Genomic DNA, 19,147 nt, shown 5'->3' with positions numbered 1-19,147 from the left:
CCCTTGCATATACAATGATCACTATAGTGGAATGATCAGGCACCAGCATCGACACGCTCCCAGTCAGGTAAGATATAGTTTATGGAGCCAGTCACCTTTCCGGGTTTCAAAGACCAAATCTCTTTTGGCTGTAAACAGACACTGTCAACAAACCTGTGTCTGCGTTTAAATAATGAACCACAGCTCTTCAACAAATATTCCGAGGTCTCGCTTTCCATATTACAAAAGCGACAGATATCATTCAGTACCTGGCCAAAGAGAACAAAGAGTTCTTTTATTAAGCTCTATGAGCTTCCTGGAATGACTTATGTACATTTGGTGTTACAAACTTTTTGTATTCGGCACGGACCAGATTATGTTAGCGTCATGCCATCAACCAAAACCAATAGCGCTCAATAAATCGGACCGGAGAATTTGAAAAAACTAACCGCACTACACTGCTTTCAATCTTTCAAATTCATTAGAATACAGTCAGGTTTTTTGCACGCGCCTTCCTTTTATTGATAATTAAGAAACGGTGGGGTAGAAGCCATGATTAAGAAACGGTGGGTTTTGGCCATGATTGACCTGCTGATATTATTCGACAAAAATTTTACTAACTGTAGCAAATAAATATGCGTATTTTTTTCAAATAAAGGAACTAATTATACTTCCCCCAGTTTATTATGCAGCCTAACGTTTAAGTGATTTGCAAGCTATTTTTCATAGAGCAATACTTGGTTTAAGTTTTTCCATTTCTATAACAAATTCTGTTACCAGCATCAGGCACAATTTACTATAGCACATGTATAAAAGAATTGACATTGTGGTATGATTCTTCTCTTCAATATCAAAATTATCAACAGCTCCCAAAAACGTTCACTGATCCATTCTTGGCCACATATCAATGCAATCCATGATTCATAATCCTGATATTGGCCATATATAAACAAAACTATGGTAACGTATTATTGTTTATGCAAAACATGAAATGTACGGAGTTTTACGGGCTGTCATAAGATATCGCATGAGATAGGGGAACTGCTCCATTATTCATCTCATAAGGCGATATTCACGAAGAATGCACGGATTAAACACCAAATTTTCACGAAATCATTGAACAAATAAAACTAAATATGCTTACGTGCTCTTATGGAATCGTTCAGCATTGTATGTTTAGTAAAATTAGCTAGATTTATCCTGAATTTCGTAAAACAAATCTTTTTACACGACGCTTCCATATCCATCTCAAAACTTGACTCACTGCTCAATTATTCATCTCACGACGCCCCCATATTCATCACACTGCAGTGCACTGTTAAACATGAATGAATCACATTATCATGGATGAACGTAGCCGCGACCCGTCGTAGTAGGTTACCTAGATATCCGCTGTAGTTGTTTACGTGCAAAATTGGTAATCTAGGTAACCACTACAGTGCTGTAGATTTATGTCAATTATGTCGGAATGATTCAACATTTTCAGTATGATTTTTTCGTATTAACAGAAACTGATTTGGCAACTTTTGATTTTCTTCAACGCAGTGAAAACAAATGAAAATACATACAGTTGAAATTTAGGAATTTTAGACTTTCATCTCATATATTTCTGCTGATTCAAGCTTGTTTTAGGTAATTTGAGGTGAACATTTCAAAGAATAAAGTATTCTTAGTGTAGTGAGTGATTTTGTTTAGTGATTAAAATAAAAGTGGTCCGCTAGCGATGAAAAAACTTTGGTTGCTGCTGAACGAGTCCCTTTGTAGCCGTATAGACCAATGCGCGGTTTTTGTTTTCTGAGGGAGGTGATTGAATTAAATGAGTTTTCGAGTGCAGATGCCCGACTATAATATCAAATTTAGTGCTTTTAAGTGAGTTTTTGAAGATTATACTTTATGAAGAATCTAAAGTGAACTAATAAGAATCCATTCCATGGATTATCAGATTGGTTCAAGAAGAAAATATGCGTTTTTTCCTGTTTTCAAATGTGGTTTCATGTTGTATGAGAGGAATATATGGGCTGAGATGAATAATGGAGCAGTTCCCCTATGCGAAATCAAAAAACTGGTTTTAGATGAGAAAGCCTGCATTACTACAACGCCGCTATTTGATATAAGGCGATGAGAATGGTATTCTGTCTAACTCTTTAAAAAGAAAAAAAATCTGTTGTCCTTTTGTTCACATTATTTACAAAACTATAACTTCAGTTGTATTCATCTGTGACTACAGTAAGTGGCACACGAATTACCAAGGTTGATGTTAGCAAATGAGAAGAATAAGTTTCTATAAGGGAAAAGCAAAGAGCAGAAGCATATTAATATAGATCAATGACAGACGAAATATTAATATAGATCAATGATGTTATGTCTGTGTTATGAAACATTTTACTCATGTGTAAAGATAATATTATTGTTTAGTTGGATTAACAGTCTTTTAGTTAGTTCAATAACGAAGATTTCCTACTGTTAAAATATGTTTGGATGGTAAACTCAAATTATTAAATAAAATCGTGTAACTTAAACTTTTTTTTTGCGAATTGGCCAAAATAGGAGCCCCATGTGGCCAAGTTAGAAATGCTATTGCCAAAGTAGGAGACTAGAGAAGTTTTTTGGTTGGAAAACAAGTGAACAAAAGAACATTATTTAATTATTTAAACTCAATGTTAGTGCAGAATATAAGCGAATTCATCCTTTTTCTCCGTTGAACTGATTCAATTACATATTTTTCGAAGGAAGAAGAACAAATATCTCTCATGTATAACATACTATGGCCAAAACCGGTGTTTTTACCCTAAAAGATATCGACCTCATTCCAATCACTTTTTCCGTTTTAGGACACAAGTGATCATGTACCTGTTTAAAAAAAAAAATCACAATTGTGTAAGTACTGAAAATTTATAACATTGTATTTGGTCTTTTAGAATGACCACTGGTTTAGAATGGTTTTTTACGTTAATTGTTGAACACAATTTAATCTTTTTTACGCGGTTTCAAACAAATTTGGTATGTATCCCCCGCGTAAAAATACCTGACTATATAAGTAGGGTAATCGCTTTATATTCACCTCGTCACTCTTATTTGTCCAAGTCATTGTTAAATTTTACCATATTTTTTGAGTAAAACTTTCGACTCGATCAAACCGAGAAGTGAAAACATTACCCTTGAAAATTAAGGGAAATTTGACTTCAAAATTAACAAATGAATATAGGTGTTGAGATGAATTTAGGTGCAATTACCCTATTTTGAAAAAAAAATTGAATGAATTTTTGAAACTTTCCATTAAAAAATGTTTTCTTGCATTTCTTTATCCTAAACTTTTGACCAAAAATTTCATATACACTAGGGCCTCGAATATTCACAGGAATGGTTTAAAAACCTGTAACCTTTTTAGGGCAACAATTTTATAATTTTGGGCCGCATGTTTTCTTTTTTTTGTCGCCCAGTGTTATAGATCAAAGTGGAGCGATTATCATTTAAAGTGCACGTAAGGCAAGCTATGGGAATAAAAATCTCAAAAACTAGCCATGGCGAGGAAAGGAGTTCTATTAAATCAAAGAGCAGTCGTTGTCCAACCTGCGCTCTGGTAGAAACATATGTTGAGGCAATACAAAGCTAGTTTGAGCACGCGACAACTTTGAGGTCTGGAACAAAAGAGAGATTAATATCATAGAAAAATAACACTTTTTTTAATTTCTATAAGTACCTATGTAAATACACGCAGTTTATTCGGGCAGACTTTATTGATCCCTGTCATGGTTTTAAACCATTTAGCCAGATTCCGTGAAACGTGCATTGTGTTTAATGCTTCCGTTTTGGGCAGGAAAAACACAACCCATGGGCCCAGTGATTCTTCCGGGTACACATTCAGCCAGTGAATCAAATCTTGAGCCGCTCTTTTAGCGACTCTCGATGCCTTGTGTCCAGAAGGATCAGGCTAGGGAACGAGTGGGTTTCGACTCGCGCAATACACTCAGGCAATCTTCGTCGTCGACGAGCCAACTACACAGAACCCAAATACTTTAGCTTTTATCATGTGTGACCGTTTTCCTCCATAACCAGCCACGGGCGATGCCAATCCAGCAGAGTATTGTATGATGCAGCGGGCAGCTACGATGGGTCACATAGAGGCGTCTTGTCGTTGTACGCGGATTAAATTCATTCAGCAGTACAAAACGGACCGTGCAAGCAATGCCTGTACGCACCGAATTATATAGAGACAATTGGCAGAAACAACCGACGCCGTTGGTTGTTTAATACGGGATGAATATCTAACTGCCTAGACATAAACGTATTTTAAATGAGATAATTTAAAAGCAACTCAAATATCTTATTAAAGGCATAGCGAGATATCATACCAAAATTATATAATGTTTTCATATCCATGCATGAAACGTGAATATCTTTCGAATAAAACGATAAGTTCACATAGCTAAATATGTTATTTATGAGTTATGTTTTTGTTATGCTCTCCTGCCCGGGTAACTATAACACTGGTCAACACAGGTGTGGCCCTAAAGCTCAAACTGAAAAAAATGAAAGGTTATGATTTTTTAACCATTTCTGTCAATTTTGGTGTCCCTTTACATTGTACTAAATGAGTTTTCTCGAAAAAAATGCGACACTTTGACTTAAGTTGACGCATTTCTACCCTAAGCAGAGGCACAAAATATATTGGTCCAGTTCGCGCTCTAGCCCTTTTTTTTCTTTTGCGAACTTCGGTGCAATCGGTGTTTTCAATGCAATCGCCAATTATACGTGTTCGACTTACGGCCGTTGTATATGGTTTGGAAGGTTTGGCTTTACGAATTTAAGTTATTCATCATTTCATGAGCAAAAATCGAATCTAAACGCGTAGTTTTGTGTGATACGGATGATTAGCCTTTTTACGCGAATTTTTCTTTTGATAAGGTACCTCACGAACTAACACAAAAAAGCTAGAAAAGTTCGGTTTTTCGTAGCTAGCTCATCTTGTGGCTACGCTCCTACTTATGATCAGGTGTAGTGGAGTTCAGTTTCGCAGAGTCAGCTCGATTTGGTGTACCACAAGGTAGTTCCCTCGGCCCTTTAATCTTCATTTTGTTTGTGAAGGATTAGAGCCACTGCCTAAATTCCATTAAGACCATACAGCAAGACAGCGACAATAAAGCAATCTGGTAAAACTTGAATGGCATGGAGATGAACGCGACGAAGTGTAAAATTATGTTAAATTTATATAAAAATTGGTAGCAGTGACGAAAATATCCCAACACGGAAAAAGTGTTAAATAATTAGTTTCACTAGAGCCCACATGCAGCAGCGCTACGAGTACAGAATCACACAGGACTTTGAAGGTACCATGAACAGTAAGCTCTGTTTTCACGAACACATCACAGCAACGACGTGTAAAGCTCTCACATTGTTCGGTTTCATCTGCTGATATACTCGTGACTTCAGCGACGTTTATGCTCTAAAAACAATTTATTGCTCAATTGTACGAAGTGTTCTCGAATACGTTGTTATAATCTGGGTACCTCAACAAGAAGCCCAAATCATTTGCAAGCAGAGAAAGTGCAACGGTGTTTTCTTCGTTTGAGCCTCGAAGATTACCATGGATTGAGTCTCGAAGATTACAACCGTATGACTAGCGATGCCAATTGATTAGAGTGGATCACCATTTAAAATAAGTATAGGATATAATAACTAGTTAAAGTCTTTACAGCTTGAACAACACAGAGACAGAGTGAAAAAAATAATAAACCGATACTGCGATTATAATACGGTATAAATTTAATGGTCTCTCGGTAGCTATGTGCTCAGAGACCGTAAAATACCTAGGAACCATCCACAATTCACGTGGAATGCTTTGGGAGAGTTCTGAAATGTGCACGGCCCTTACAGCATTTTTAGAATTTACATGAGCGGTTGTTCACGTGACCTCTTCACTTGCTACTCTAGAGCATCTCTGTGCAATGACAGCTAATTATGGTCAATTGCTTCAATGCTTTTATATATATTAAAACGACTCTGTCAATACACAACGAGTTAAAAAAATTGTTTTGACTAACAAAGTTTTCCTCATTGCATTGCTTTAAAAAAACTTTACTCGTTTTCGAGTAAAATTATTTTAAAAATAAATTCCACGGTGCGTTTCGTACGAATTTGCTCATGTAACCTTCTCAAATTATTCTATAAGTTTTGAAGAATTCTTCACTTCCACTTCCACTATAAGCTTGCAACTGCAAAATTCTCAGCAAAATCATGCTGTAAACAAGCAGTGAAACCATTTGATTTACAATATATATGAATAAAAAGATTTGATTTTTTGCTCGCATATTCGTTATTCAATTTATTATTTAAATTAGTGTAGCACTGCTTTCAGATAAATGGAGAAAAGTATCCAACCGAGAGCTTTGCAGAGGTATGCAGAAAAGTTTTCAGATAAAATTGATTACCATGAACAAACTTATGTCAGCCAATTCCCCAATCGAACAACATAACTCTGTTATTGATAGCCTGGGGTTATCGGCTTTCAGTTGAGTTATGATACTGAAAACCTATCAAAGAAAAATATTACTATAATAAAAAAATTCATACGCGTGTGGTTAATAGGTATAAAGCTTGTTATTTTCATCAACCGTCAAAGTCCTACGATATTTTTTCTCCCTTTCGGCGGTTTTGTTCGTCTGTTTCATGTAAAACGGTTCTTAATCGTAAACGTAGCAGAAATCATCGTAAACAAGCAAACAAGTAGGTGGCCATTTTTTGATTTACAATATTTACGTCGCATTGTAAACATCCAATCTGCCCCTGGGGAGGAAAGTGATAACGGAGGAAAAGGGGAGTTTGCTTACCACTTCTGCCTGTGTCTCGTTCCCGCAGCTTCTCGAACTCGATTTCGTCCGCATCCGCAATAATTCGGTACGGAATGTGCAGATTGGCGGCCAGCGCCAGCGGCAGGGCCCAGTTGGTATCTGAAAGTGAAACAGTAAAACGAAGAAAGAGAGAAATGGTAAGCGGCCGGGAAAATGTATGATGAAAAATGTTTGAAATTCAAAGTGGAAACTGCGCCGTCGTTCGCCTCCGCGGCTGTCGAAAATGTAATTCATCAATCAGAGGCGTTTTCATTAGCTGCGTTCTCGTTCTAGGCTGCACGTCGGGCCTAAAGTAATTAATGTTTTCATGCTGGTCTATTAGGGTTCCAGGCAGACCGGACTGCAGCAGCCGACTGCTGCTGCCGGTGATTCGATGAATTTGATTTTTCATCTGCCCGTGGACGAACCAGTTTCGAGCATAATTTTGTGATTAATGTTGTGATTCGGCAACGGCAATCTCCCGGGGGTTATGCAATAAAAGCATTTTTTCCGTCCTGTTTTGTGATGATAAATGATAAATATTTCGGATTTGTTATCTTTTAACCAGCAATGCGTGAGGTTTTCTAGCGGTTGAACAGTCTTTACAATTATTTCCAGAATAATACGATGAGTTTATTTTTCTTTTACAATAAAATAACATTCAACTAATAATAGTTTTAGTTTACTTATAATTTATCCAGTCTTCGTGGTGATTTCATTTTCAAACCACTGTAAATGCTCAATGCACTGCGATCGTTAAGCTGAATCCAATTTATTTTTGGAAACAATTAACTATATGGCGGAGAAACCAATGTTTACTGATTACACAGACCGAACAGCACAGGTACGACTCAGGCCAAATTTAAGGAGCTATCCTGCACAGGTAATCGACCGGTCCGCGGCTTGTGTAACTTTCTGCACAAATTTCCCTAAATACAAATATGCAGTTGAGATGGTTCAATTATTGTGCTGCCGGAAATTTCGTGATTGTATTTACTGAAAACTTAACTACACATCATCGAATTACTTGGTGAAAAAGTGTTTGAAAAGAGGTTCAAGTTGTAAATGATTTGAGATAAATAGGATTTCACTGTGAATATCATCACCATGAAGCAGACTAACGTTAAAACGTTTCCAGCTTCTGCAAACAGATTAACCAATTGCCGATATTGAATATACATAAAAAACGGAATACCGGGGTGCCGACTGCATAACGACCGATACGCACGCCGTAGATAAAGTGCGGAGGCCACGAATAATTAAAACACCAACAAACTGTACATCGCAACGCACACGTGCTCTTCTCTCCTAATCAGCTTTTTTATCTCACCCGCAGGGCAGAACACCCAGGGGAACTTGCAGCTTCGACCGACCGACCGATCGAACGAACCGGGGCAGCTAATGGTGTTTTACCCGCCCGTTACGATTCCACCCATGGTGTGTGTGCGCTTGCCCGGGGCCACTTCAATCAGATCGAAAGTTGCGATAAACAGACACTGCTCACGCTCGACCGACAAACTTACTGGGTGATACGAAAATATATTTGCGATCTACTGATACTGAGAAGAAGGAGCCATCGATGCAGGAGAAGATTCGCCAAACAACAACGTTCGGATTCAATAGTGATAGTTATTAAGTTGACGCATTGTTCTTCACTGATTAGCGTTGCGTTCTTGATCGATGGAGGCGCATGGCTGACTGTACAGACGTCTGCATCAGATACATTGTATCTAACTAATGGTTTTCTTTTCCATTTGTAAGGCACAAACTTGCTGACATTGAACAGCAAACTGTCATTAAGGTTCTTTTCGATACTTGAGCATGGATTACCGCGTAAAAGAGACAGCTAATATCCCCTCGAAAGTCATTTCCGTTCTTCCGGTGCGTTATGCCACATGCAACAACGTCCAATCTGCAGAAATGCTTTTAGAGCGACACATGGTTTCATGCGATTGGCATCCAATGATAGAAAAAAAGAGTTTCGAATGTGTCACCAGTTGTTTTTGGAGATCACTCTTGCAGACACGATGAATGATGATAATAAAATTTCAAACCTTATTTCTAGTTAGAGACGTTTATGAAGAATTCCTCTAAGGAATTTAATGTAAATTTCACGCTATGGTACTCAGGAACAATTTGTGCAATTAATATTATTTGTCGAGGTTTGCTCAGAATCACTATACACTTTACATTACATTTTGTTATCTACTTCACCTTTTAATTCTATCATATTCAATTATCAATTATAATATTATCAATTATTAATAGAAAAATACATATTTCGGTTTATACTTCGAAATTTTTCTTCAGAGCATATTCCTTAAAATTGTCTCTTTGTGAATGCATTTCTGAAAGTGATTTGAAATTTATCCGAGTTGAGCAAAATTTCAAAAACGCCATACATGTTTCATACACCTTACTCATTTCCCTAACGCAGACATCAAAAAGATAGACGAAACGTTTCGAATCATATAATACTGGTCAACACAGATTTTACCCTAGAGCATTTTTGTGAATTTTGGTGCCCCTAGTGAGCCTGAAAGACCACAACAAAGAAATTGCTCGCCAGGTTCGTCGTTTCTACGTTTGCTTACAAAAAAATTTCATTAAAGTTTCTGAAAAATTTTCGTACCTTCTTCCGAACTGGCTTAGGGCAGAACAATTCACAAAAATGGTTGAAAAGTTATAAAAGAATTTACATTTTTCGCGGTTTGAGCTCTAGGACAAACTTGTGCTGACAAAAAGACTTAAATGAAATTTTCTGTAAGCAAACGTAGACGCAACGAACCCGGTGAGCAATTACTAATAAACGGGTTTCGAAAACTGCAACAAGATGATTCAACTGTTTTAGGTATAAAAAAAAAATCGTTTGCTCGTCAGCCAATTTCTATTTGCATTAAGGTGTAATATCTACCAAATGGTTAAAAAACAAGCCTTTTTTCATGAATATTTCTAAAGGACATTCGAGATGTAAGATATATTAAAAATATATCATTGGATTAAGCAACTGTTGGAGGAAAAAAAAAAATGTATAGCTGTTTTTTTACAAAATGGCGGCTGTGCAGCAATTGCCGTAAACCGTTTTTTTTAAAGTTGTTCCGCGGCGATCAGTAGAAGTCGTGCCCAACTCCACCTATTACCAAAACAGAAATTTTCTCATTATTATCTACATAAGTATCGCTAGTGAAGTACACATGTTTATAAGTTTAGAATTTTTCTTCGCAAAATGGCAACGGTTTGAAAAAAAAGTTCTTTTTCGACCAAAAAAATCGACTTTAATTGTTTACAACTTTTGTTGTTGTTAATCAATCGCCAAAATCGTGTGTACTTCACTAGATAATCTAATGAAGAAGCTACAGTTAAAATTTCAAGTCAATCGGATGTTTTTCAGTTCTACTGCTCGCCGATTTTGAAAACATGGGTTTGAGAAAAACGCGTTTAAAGTTTCAAAATGCTATAAATCTTAAGAATCGCTATAATAAAGCCCCTAATAATTTTTTAACCTTCAGTCAGCTATCCCTGTGCCGTAACGTTGTCCTTCCTGGGCTTTATCTTCCTCTTCTTCCTTTTTTATCTGATCTAAGGCTGCGCCTACCCTCTTTCGCGGTATCAGACATGCGACGCTCAGTGACTTTGACGCGGTTGGCGTCCGATCCCACGCAAAACTTAAACTTAAATTTAAGTATTTTTGAGGATAACTCACCTTTAAAAAAGTATCAAAAAACTCAAACAAAGAACGTACACCACGAGAACGGCTGATCGACTAAACAAATGGAAATTGTGAGTAAACACGTGCTGTAGAGACGCTGTAACGGTCGAAACTTGATGCAGCGATGTAGATTTTGATTCTAGAATAGTTTTAGCATGATTTTGGCCAATAATAAAAATGACAAGAAAAATTTTTTTTTTGTAGATATTACCCCTTAACTAGTGTCGTTCCATTCCGAGCTCAACCTTTGCCTGCAACGGGCGTGCGTTAGATCGGCTGCGATATTGTATCTTTCAATTGTTTAATCCGATTCCAAGGTCGTCGCGCTTTGTGTTAACACAATACGTTGCGTAGCGTAAGCAAGTGATCTTCTTATCAGCCTGGACAAGTATTGTTTAGTGTCGGCTGGCGTTCTTGCACAGATCTGCTACCATCTGCCCCGTGTGTACTTTTCGCATCGTGAGAGTGCGCCTACTTTCGACGGTTCCTGCACCAAAAACATAAGAATTAAAAATGTGTTTGAAAAAAGTGTGCGTAAAATCGAGGTGAAATGTACGTAAAATCGAAGTACGTAAAATCGAGGGTGCGTATAATCGAGGGTGCGTATAATCGAGGTATGCCTGTATATGTACAAAGTTACCGTGAGGATTCATCAATCCAACTCAAACACATTTCTATGGAATAACCAAGACCCAACATTTTCTTCTATCTAAACATGAGATGTTTTCGAATCGGTACAACTGGCTGTCGGAAGTTTGTACTAAAATAAGCATCCGGTTTTCAAAGATTGTGTTAACTAAATCCCCAAACCGGAAAGGATCGGTATTTTCACAAACGGGTACACAATTGAGCAAATTTTCTCTGTTTGCTTTGAGATGCACATTTGGAAGAGAATATGCCGCCACTAGGGGAATCAGTCCGTGTTTTTCATAATGAAAAAAACACCCCGCTACCAGTTGAGCGTCGTTCGATGCAACTCGGAAGCTGCGCGACACATTCAATGAGGTGCGTTCGGGATGGTAGTGGCACCAGCCCCACCGGAACCATTCCTAGTCAGTCACCGACCGGGTAGGAGCTTTCCGTCCTGTGAGTCGGTTCGTTCATTCATTCGTGAAAGTTTGCCATTTCATCGATGGAAGACGCGTGGGAGCTAACCGGAAAGAAAATAATGTTTGTCGTACCCGCCGCGCTATGGATCCTTTGAGTCACATCGTTACGCTTTTGCTGCTATCGTTTGGATGTGTCCTTCTCGTTTGATGTGAGACATATCCGGGAGCAATTCTTTTCGGCAGGGTTAACAAGGTTGCTAAAGCAGCGCAAAACAATGAGTGCAGATTTGTTTTCATTGGGATTTTGGCTCCGCCAGTGCGGGGGCGTTGTTCGGTTCGTGCATGTTTGCGATGTAGTCAACGTGAAAATTGCAATGAAATTTGAACTGGGTTTTCGGAAGAACGTCAAATTGGTACAATTTCACTGAGTTCGAATTCGGCGAGTTATTACTCGTGACATGAAACTATATGCTGTCCACACAAGTAACTGGCGAATCAAAAATGGCTAAATAAACGTTTATTTGATAGCTTTCATGAAATACATGCCATATTAGGTGTTGTGAAAATATTGCTCGAAGCTGCACTCCAATGTTTATACAGTATCATTGATCCCACATCTACTCTTTTAAGCGACGCTGGAATACTGTTTCTTGAGTTGAAAACACTTCTCCAATGTTTACAGAACGGCTAGTTTAACACAACGGCTAGTAAGTTTAGATATATTTTCTTCATACTTGCAGAAATGGAAAATTCCCCCTAATGCTTCTAAAACACAGTTAATTATTTTTCCTCAAAAGCCAAGAGTTTCATTTCTCAAACCAACCCATAACCACGTTATTAAGATGAACGGTGTGGTCTTAAATTGGTCTGATCAAGTTAAATACTTAGGGCTAATTTATGATAAGAATCTTACTTTCAAGGAGCACATTGAAAATATCCAGTCAAAGTGCAATAAGTATATCAAATGTTTATATCCTCTTATCAACAGGAATTCTAGACTTTGTCTCAAGAATAAACTGGTAATTTACAAACAAATTTTTAGGCCAGCAATGTTATATGCAGTTCCCATCTGGACAAGTTGTTGTACAACCAGGAAGAAAACACTTCAAAGAATTCAGAATAAACTTTTGAAAATGATTTTGAAGCGTCCTCCCTGGTTTAGCACGAACTAGCTACATAGGCTCACTAATGTAGAAACATTAGAAAATATGTCAAGCCAAATTATCAACAAATTCCGACAAAAGTCGTTGCAATCCTCAATTGCAACGATTAGCTCACTTTATAGTCAGTAAGATAGTTTTAAGTTTATTTTAAGTTTTGTTTTATTCCTTTTTTTTCCTTGACAAGTAGGTTTAATAATTTTCCTACAATTACATTAACTTAACTGCGAAAGCTAATAACATTCAATAATATAAAAAAGCGTACAAATATATATAATAGTGTTGAAATGTCACCATTTGTGGCAGAACACACAATACTTATTCTGAATTGATATTAATACATAAATAAATTATTACAAACATTCCCCCCCCTATAAAAAAAAAAAAAAAAATTCTCCGGTATACAGCAACTGTGTAACTAGTAAATTTCTCGAGTGCCATTCATTGAAACATTCGACGAGCGGCCATTTGTAGCTCACTCGGGTGCCCTTGAGACACACTCTGCAGGTCCTGAAAGTTTTCTTTCTGCTGGCTAATGATACATTGTAAAGAGGGAGGGAAAACGTCTGAACTGTGCGAAAAATGCTGGACCTTGCTACCTTGCTTCGCTTGGGATGATGAATTATTAATTTTACCAAATGCTGTTTTAGTTTCGTGCGTCTAATTTTTCTCCGAAGGTAGATAAGAACGTGCCCAGCCTCCACAAAATCTGTCTGCTGTAATATGGTTCTGGCTGTGTAACACGTCATCAACGCAAAAGTTTTCGCTAAACCGTAAGTCAACTGGTTTCAATCCAATCGGGAGGTTTCCTCCCATCCTTATCCAGAATAAATGATTTTCCGTCGTCCTCCTTTCGTTCTGCTTGTCTCCGACAACGGATGTCACCGGGAGTGCGCATGCTGAGGCATTTGGGAAGCAATTTCTTCACATTATCGAATTGTCTAGAGTGATTGGGTTAAACGTACGAACAGGTGACATTGGGGAGGATAAAAGTTAATCTGTCGCTCTGGGTCCCCCGGTCTCACTCGTGCCATGTGAGCTGCCGCTCGCTGTTTATCTGTGTGGGCTGATCCCGTTAGATGAAAATTGGCAAAAAGTTTTTCTTAGGATTTTTGTGTGTGTGACGGTATGTGTATTATCCTTTATTCATATGTGTATTATCCTTTATTCATCTTTCACCTTGTAACCTTACTGAATCGTCCATAATCGTGCGCAGAGTTTTGATTTCAGAGTTTACAAAAGAATTAGTCAGCTTAATTAAATTAGGTAATTAATTGGATTTATTTTGGATTCTTTTTTCTAGGACTGCTCATCTAGGATCATAGATTATGGTATTGAACATCAATTATTACTGCTTTGGTCGAAGAAAATAGACGTTGAGAAAAAATAATTTTTGAAGAATACTTTGTGGGTGCGTATTCAATCATTTTAGGCTGTTATTCAATCATTTTGGGCTGTTTTCCAGAAACTTGAAGTCGCCATCGTACAATTCAAAATGTTGACAGACAGACAGACAGACAGACAGACAGACAGACAGACAGACAGACAGACAGACAGACAGACAGACAGACAGACAGACAGACAGACAGACATCTATGAACCCTCACCGATCATACTTCACCTATCTCATCTATACAGTCTTCTCTACTTACCTACTCACTTACTCACCATCCCGATGACGTTTGGTATCAAAGTCCATCGGCTAGTGGCGGCTTAGTGGTGGTGACACCGAATGCCATTTTGTTCACTGGTTGATGGACGGCAGGTACTCGTTGACCCACCGTCCCCACAGCGCGTCCGCTAGTGATTGCGACCGTTTATAACAATCACGTAGAGCTCCTGCTTCGCTTGTCGTTTGAACGACCTATTCCACCTGAGCGCCGCCGCCCCGAAGTGATTCAGCGTCAAGGCTTCATTAACTCCTGGCTCCAACGACACGTACGTTAGTGGGCGCGAGTCGAACAAATCTTCTGCTTCCGCAAGTGAAGTTAACAGAACTTCATCAGTCAGATTTCACCCATCGTTGAGAACGGTTAGTGCAGTCTTCAGAGAGCAAACCCCGCCCATGCCCCACGGGAGAACACACCAACCGGTTCAAGGTCCACCGCGGAAACGGCACAAGTGGAGGCTACGGGCAACCCTTGGACTACTGTAGAGGGTAGGAGGCGTCGGGAAGGTGCGAGGGGCCGGTAAGCCGGCTGCGAAACCACGGGCGTAAGGGTGACGCAACTGAACCTGAACCATTGCTTCGCGGCTCAGCAGCTGCTACACCAAGCAGCCACTGAGTCGTTGTCGGACATCGCCATCATATCGAACCCCTACCGCATCCCTCCCGGAAACGGTAACTGGGTTGCGGATAGGTCCAGTATGGCGGCTATATGTACGACGGGCAAGTTCCTGGTTGAGGAGGTTGTCTCAACCTCAGAAGAAGGGTACGTAGTTGCTAAGGTGAACGGAGTGTTCTACTGCAGTTGCTATGCTCCGCCACGTTGGTCTACCGAAAGGTTCACCCTGATGGTCGATCTCCTATCCATGTAGCTAACGGGCCTAACGCCGTTGGTAGGCTGTTGAGCGGGGGAGTCGCTTCACGAACCAGAGGGGCCAGATCTTGTTGGAGGCTTTAGCAAAGCTCAACCTAGATCTGGCCAACGTTGGGAACAAAAATATATATAGCAGAAATGGCGCGGAGTCGATCATCGACGTGACGTTCTCCAGCCCAGGACTGATCAAGAACTGGAGGGTAGACGATGGCTACACTAATAGCGACCACCAGGCGGTCTGTTATAGTGTAGACAACAATGAGAGGCGGCAAGCGACGAGTAGGGCCAACACTCGGTTCGCCCGCGGGTGGAAGACATCGCATTTTGATGCCGAGGTATTTGAAGAGGCAATTAGACGAGAGCGCGAGGGGGGCAGTCGGCTTCGCCCGACGCCTGACCAATTAGTTGCTATGCTATCTCGGGCGTGCGACGCCACCATGCCTAGGACTCGCCAACCTAGGAACGGGAAGCCCCCGGTCTACTGGTGGACTGACGAGATAGCGGACCTTCGCAGTGCGTGCCTCCGTGCGAGACGGAGGATGCAGCGTGCGCGAACAGACGAACAGAGGACAGAGCGCCGCGCAGCATTCAGTTCTGCCAGATCGACGCTGAAGAGTGCGATTAGGGCCAGCAAGAGGGCCTGTTTCGATAGGCTATGCGCGAGTGCCAATACGAACCCGTGGGGTGACGCCTACAGGATCGTAATGGCCAAGACCAAAGGCGCGCTGGCGCCTGCAGAGCGATCACCAGCGATGCTGGAGCGAATCATCGAGGGACTCTTTCCGCGCCACGAGCCAAGTCCTTGGCCTCCGGTGGTCGAGTCCCACGTCCGACGTTTTAGTATCTCAGACACAGACCAGGGATGGTTGGCCAACCTGCCGAGCATCCAATCCGTGGGCGACGACAGTCGTGTCGAGGTTCAGGAGGAGGCAAGGGTTACGAATGAGGATCTCATCGTGATCGCCAACTCCCTAAAGGTGAGCAAGGCACCGGGACCGGATGGCATCTCTAACCTGGCAATCAGGCTGGCGATAAAAACGGCCTCCGGACTGTTTCGAGTAGTCATGCAGAGGTGCCTGGATGACTTCCTCTTTCCGGATAGGTGGAAGCGGCAGAAATTGGTCCTTCTGCCGAAGGCTGGGAAACCACCAGGTGACCCATCGACATATAGGCCTATCTGCCTGCTAGACACGACGGGCAAGGTACTTGAGAGGATTATCCACAACAGACTGGTGAGGTACACAGAGGGTGTAAACGGTCTGGCAAGCAACCAGTTCGGCTTCCGGAAGGGCAGGTCCACTCTGGATGCCATCGCCTCCGTCACCAAGACGGCGGAGATAGCACTCCAGCGCAAGAGAAGGGGAATACGCTATTGCGCAATCGTCACGCTTGACGTGAAGAATGCGTTCAATAGCGCCAGTTGGGACTCCATAGCGCTCGCGCTCAGGAGCATCCACGTACCGGTGTCGCTGTACAAGATTCTGGAAAACTACTTTCAGAATCGAGTACTGGTTTACAACACAGAGGAGGGTCAGAAGTGCGTCCCAATCACCACTGGGGTTCCGCAAGGTTCAATCCTGGGTCCGGTGTTGTGGAACGTCATGTATGACGGGGTGTTGAAACTAAAGTTTCCTGTAGGGGTTGTGATCGTCGGCTTTGCAGACGACATAACGCTAGAGGTTTACGGCGAGTCGATCGAAGAGGTCGAGTTGACGGCTGCGCATTGCATAAGGAAGGTCGAGGACTAGATGCGCTCCAGGAAACTGGAGCTCGCGCACCATAAGACGGGGGTCACGGTTGTGAACAACCGTAAATCAGAACAACAGGCGGTGGTCAGAGTCGAGGACTGCACCATCACCTTAAAGCGATCGTTGAAGCTCTTGGGGGTTATGGTCGACGACAAGCTCATGTTCGGGAGCCACGTCGACTATGCCTGTAAGAAGGCCTCATCGGCTATTGCAGCACTATCTCGTATGATGTCCAATAGCTCAGCGGTCTATGGCAGCAAGCGAAGACTTCTTGCCAGCGTGGTTTCGTCCATACTTAGGTATGGTGGACCAGTATGGTCCAGAGCGCTAGGTACTAACAGTTACCGCGGTAAACTGGAAAGTACCTACAGGCTCATGTGCCTGAGAGTTGTGAGTGCGTATCGTACGGTGTCATACGATGCAATCTGTGTCGTGTCCGGCATGATGCCTATCAGCATCGCCATCAAGGAGGACAGAGAGTGTTTCGACCACCGTGACACAAGAAGCATACGAGGCACCCGAAGGTCATTCTCGATGCTCCGTTGGCAGAGGGAATGGTCTAATTCCACAAAGGGCAGATGGACGCACCGACTTATACCGGAGATATCCGGCCGGGTCGGGAGGCGACATGGCGAGGTGAACTTCCACCTGACACAGATCCTGTCAGGCCATGGTTGCTTCAGGCAATATCTGCACAGGTTCGGGCACGCGGGGTCCCCCATGTGTCCCGAGTGCGTGGAAGAGGAGGAGACTGCAGAGCATGTCTTCTTCGTATGCCCCCGTTTCGTAAGAGCGAGGAGCAACATGATGGCTGTGAGCGGGCCTGGCACTACTCCGGACAATCTTGTACGGAGGATGTGCGACGACCCGGACATCTGGAACGCGGCCTGTGCGGCCGCCTCCCAGATTGTCCTGGAGCTACAACGTGTGTGGCGGGTCAATCACCAACACGCCAGTGGTAGCTAACTACCAGTCTCCAGGTAGTTAGCTAGGAGGTTATAAGAGTAAAGAGGGTGCATCACGCACAAAAGCCACTTCCCGACGTAATACTTAACCGTCGTTCCGGGAAGACCAGGGCTGGAGACTGGAGGGGTTTTAGTGGGTCGGAACAGGAATCAGTAGGTGGCTGGGGGAGTGTAACTACCCCAGCATCTCTCCCCTAGTCTCATCCCCACACCCTGAGTTCTCTTCTCAGGTGTCTGTTTGCAGACACCCCGCCACCTTTGAAAAAACAAAAAAAAAAAGACCCCGCCCATGTAAGGTGCGCTTGGCGGGCTTAAGTTACACCGAGTTCTGGCATCGGTGAAGGTGTCTTCATCTTCTTCACGACCTCTATGCTGGCTGCTTGGGTTTTCGTCCCGTTTTTTGAGTAGAACTCCAACGGCTTGCCTCTGCGATACACGTAGTCCAGCTGTGAGCTACTTCGAGGTGGACTGCCCTAGTTGACATGCTGGTAAACATACAGATGTATCTCTTCTCTGATCTGCGTTCGGCGATTACGGTAGGATGATCACAAAGCTAAGCTCGAATGGGAGGGACGATCCTCGCGCCGTTGTACCCTTCATCCGCAAGACCGCAAGAGCTCCTTCGTCCGTGAAGGTCTCCGCTTGCGTTGATTGCCATAGGTACGTCTCGGCTTTTTGATACTCCTTTCGTTTTAATGGCATCGTCGATGCCGGTTTACTTTTCTTCACAAGCTTCTTCATCTTGTCACTTGTTGGCAACGCTTCGTTGTTCAATCCGCCTCATTTTCTTCTGCAGTTTGTCGCTAATCGGAATACGCATGCTACCGTCCGGACTAGCACCTTCCATCTCGAAAAGCGATGTACATCCACCATCGGGTCTGTTACGGCGTTCGGCGTGATTCTGTCCTGGCTTCGACCACTTATCCTCCGAATGGTAGACGAGGTCTGGACCACGATACCACTGTTCATCAGAACACAAGCTATGATTTTTGGCCTAACTCGTCATCGCGTCAGCTATATTGACCTTCGTTGGAGCCCAGCGACATTCGTTCAGCTTTGTGAGGTTGACGATTTTGCCGACCCGGTAAGCGATGAACCGGCGACGGTCTGAATGGATCCACGACATCACTGTCTTCGAGTCGCTCCAGATGTATCGCTGCCTAATCTCCA

At 41.9% G+C, this 19,147-nt stretch overlaps 1 protein-coding gene across 2 annotated transcripts in view; it reads right to left on the bottom strand.

Moving 5' to 3' along the window:
• LOC129732346 (uncharacterized) overlaps nucleotides 1-19,147 on the bottom strand; it is a 273,336-nt gene that overhangs the window by 122,040 nt on the left and 132,149 nt on the right. For both annotated transcript variants that reach the window (XR_008729244.1, XM_055693154.1), the window contains exon 5: nucleotides 6,807-6,926. Coding sequence is in view for 1 of the 2 variants with exons in the window: in XM_055693154.1 (XP_055549129.1) it covers nucleotides 6,807-6,926 (120 nt within the window). In the remaining variant the exon portion in view is untranslated. The remainder of the gene's footprint in view (nucleotides 1-6,806; nucleotides 6,927-19,147) is intronic.

Source organism: Wyeomyia smithii, chromosome 3, assembly GCF_029784165.1.
Source record: "Wyeomyia smithii strain HCP4-BCI-WySm-NY-G18 chromosome 3, ASM2978416v1, whole genome shotgun sequence".
Classification (NCBI taxonomy): domain Eukaryota; kingdom Metazoa; phylum Arthropoda; class Insecta; order Diptera; family Culicidae; genus Wyeomyia; species Wyeomyia smithii.
The sequence above is the reverse complement of the archived record's forward strand: the minus strand, read 5'-3'. Positions and strand labels throughout refer to the sequence as shown.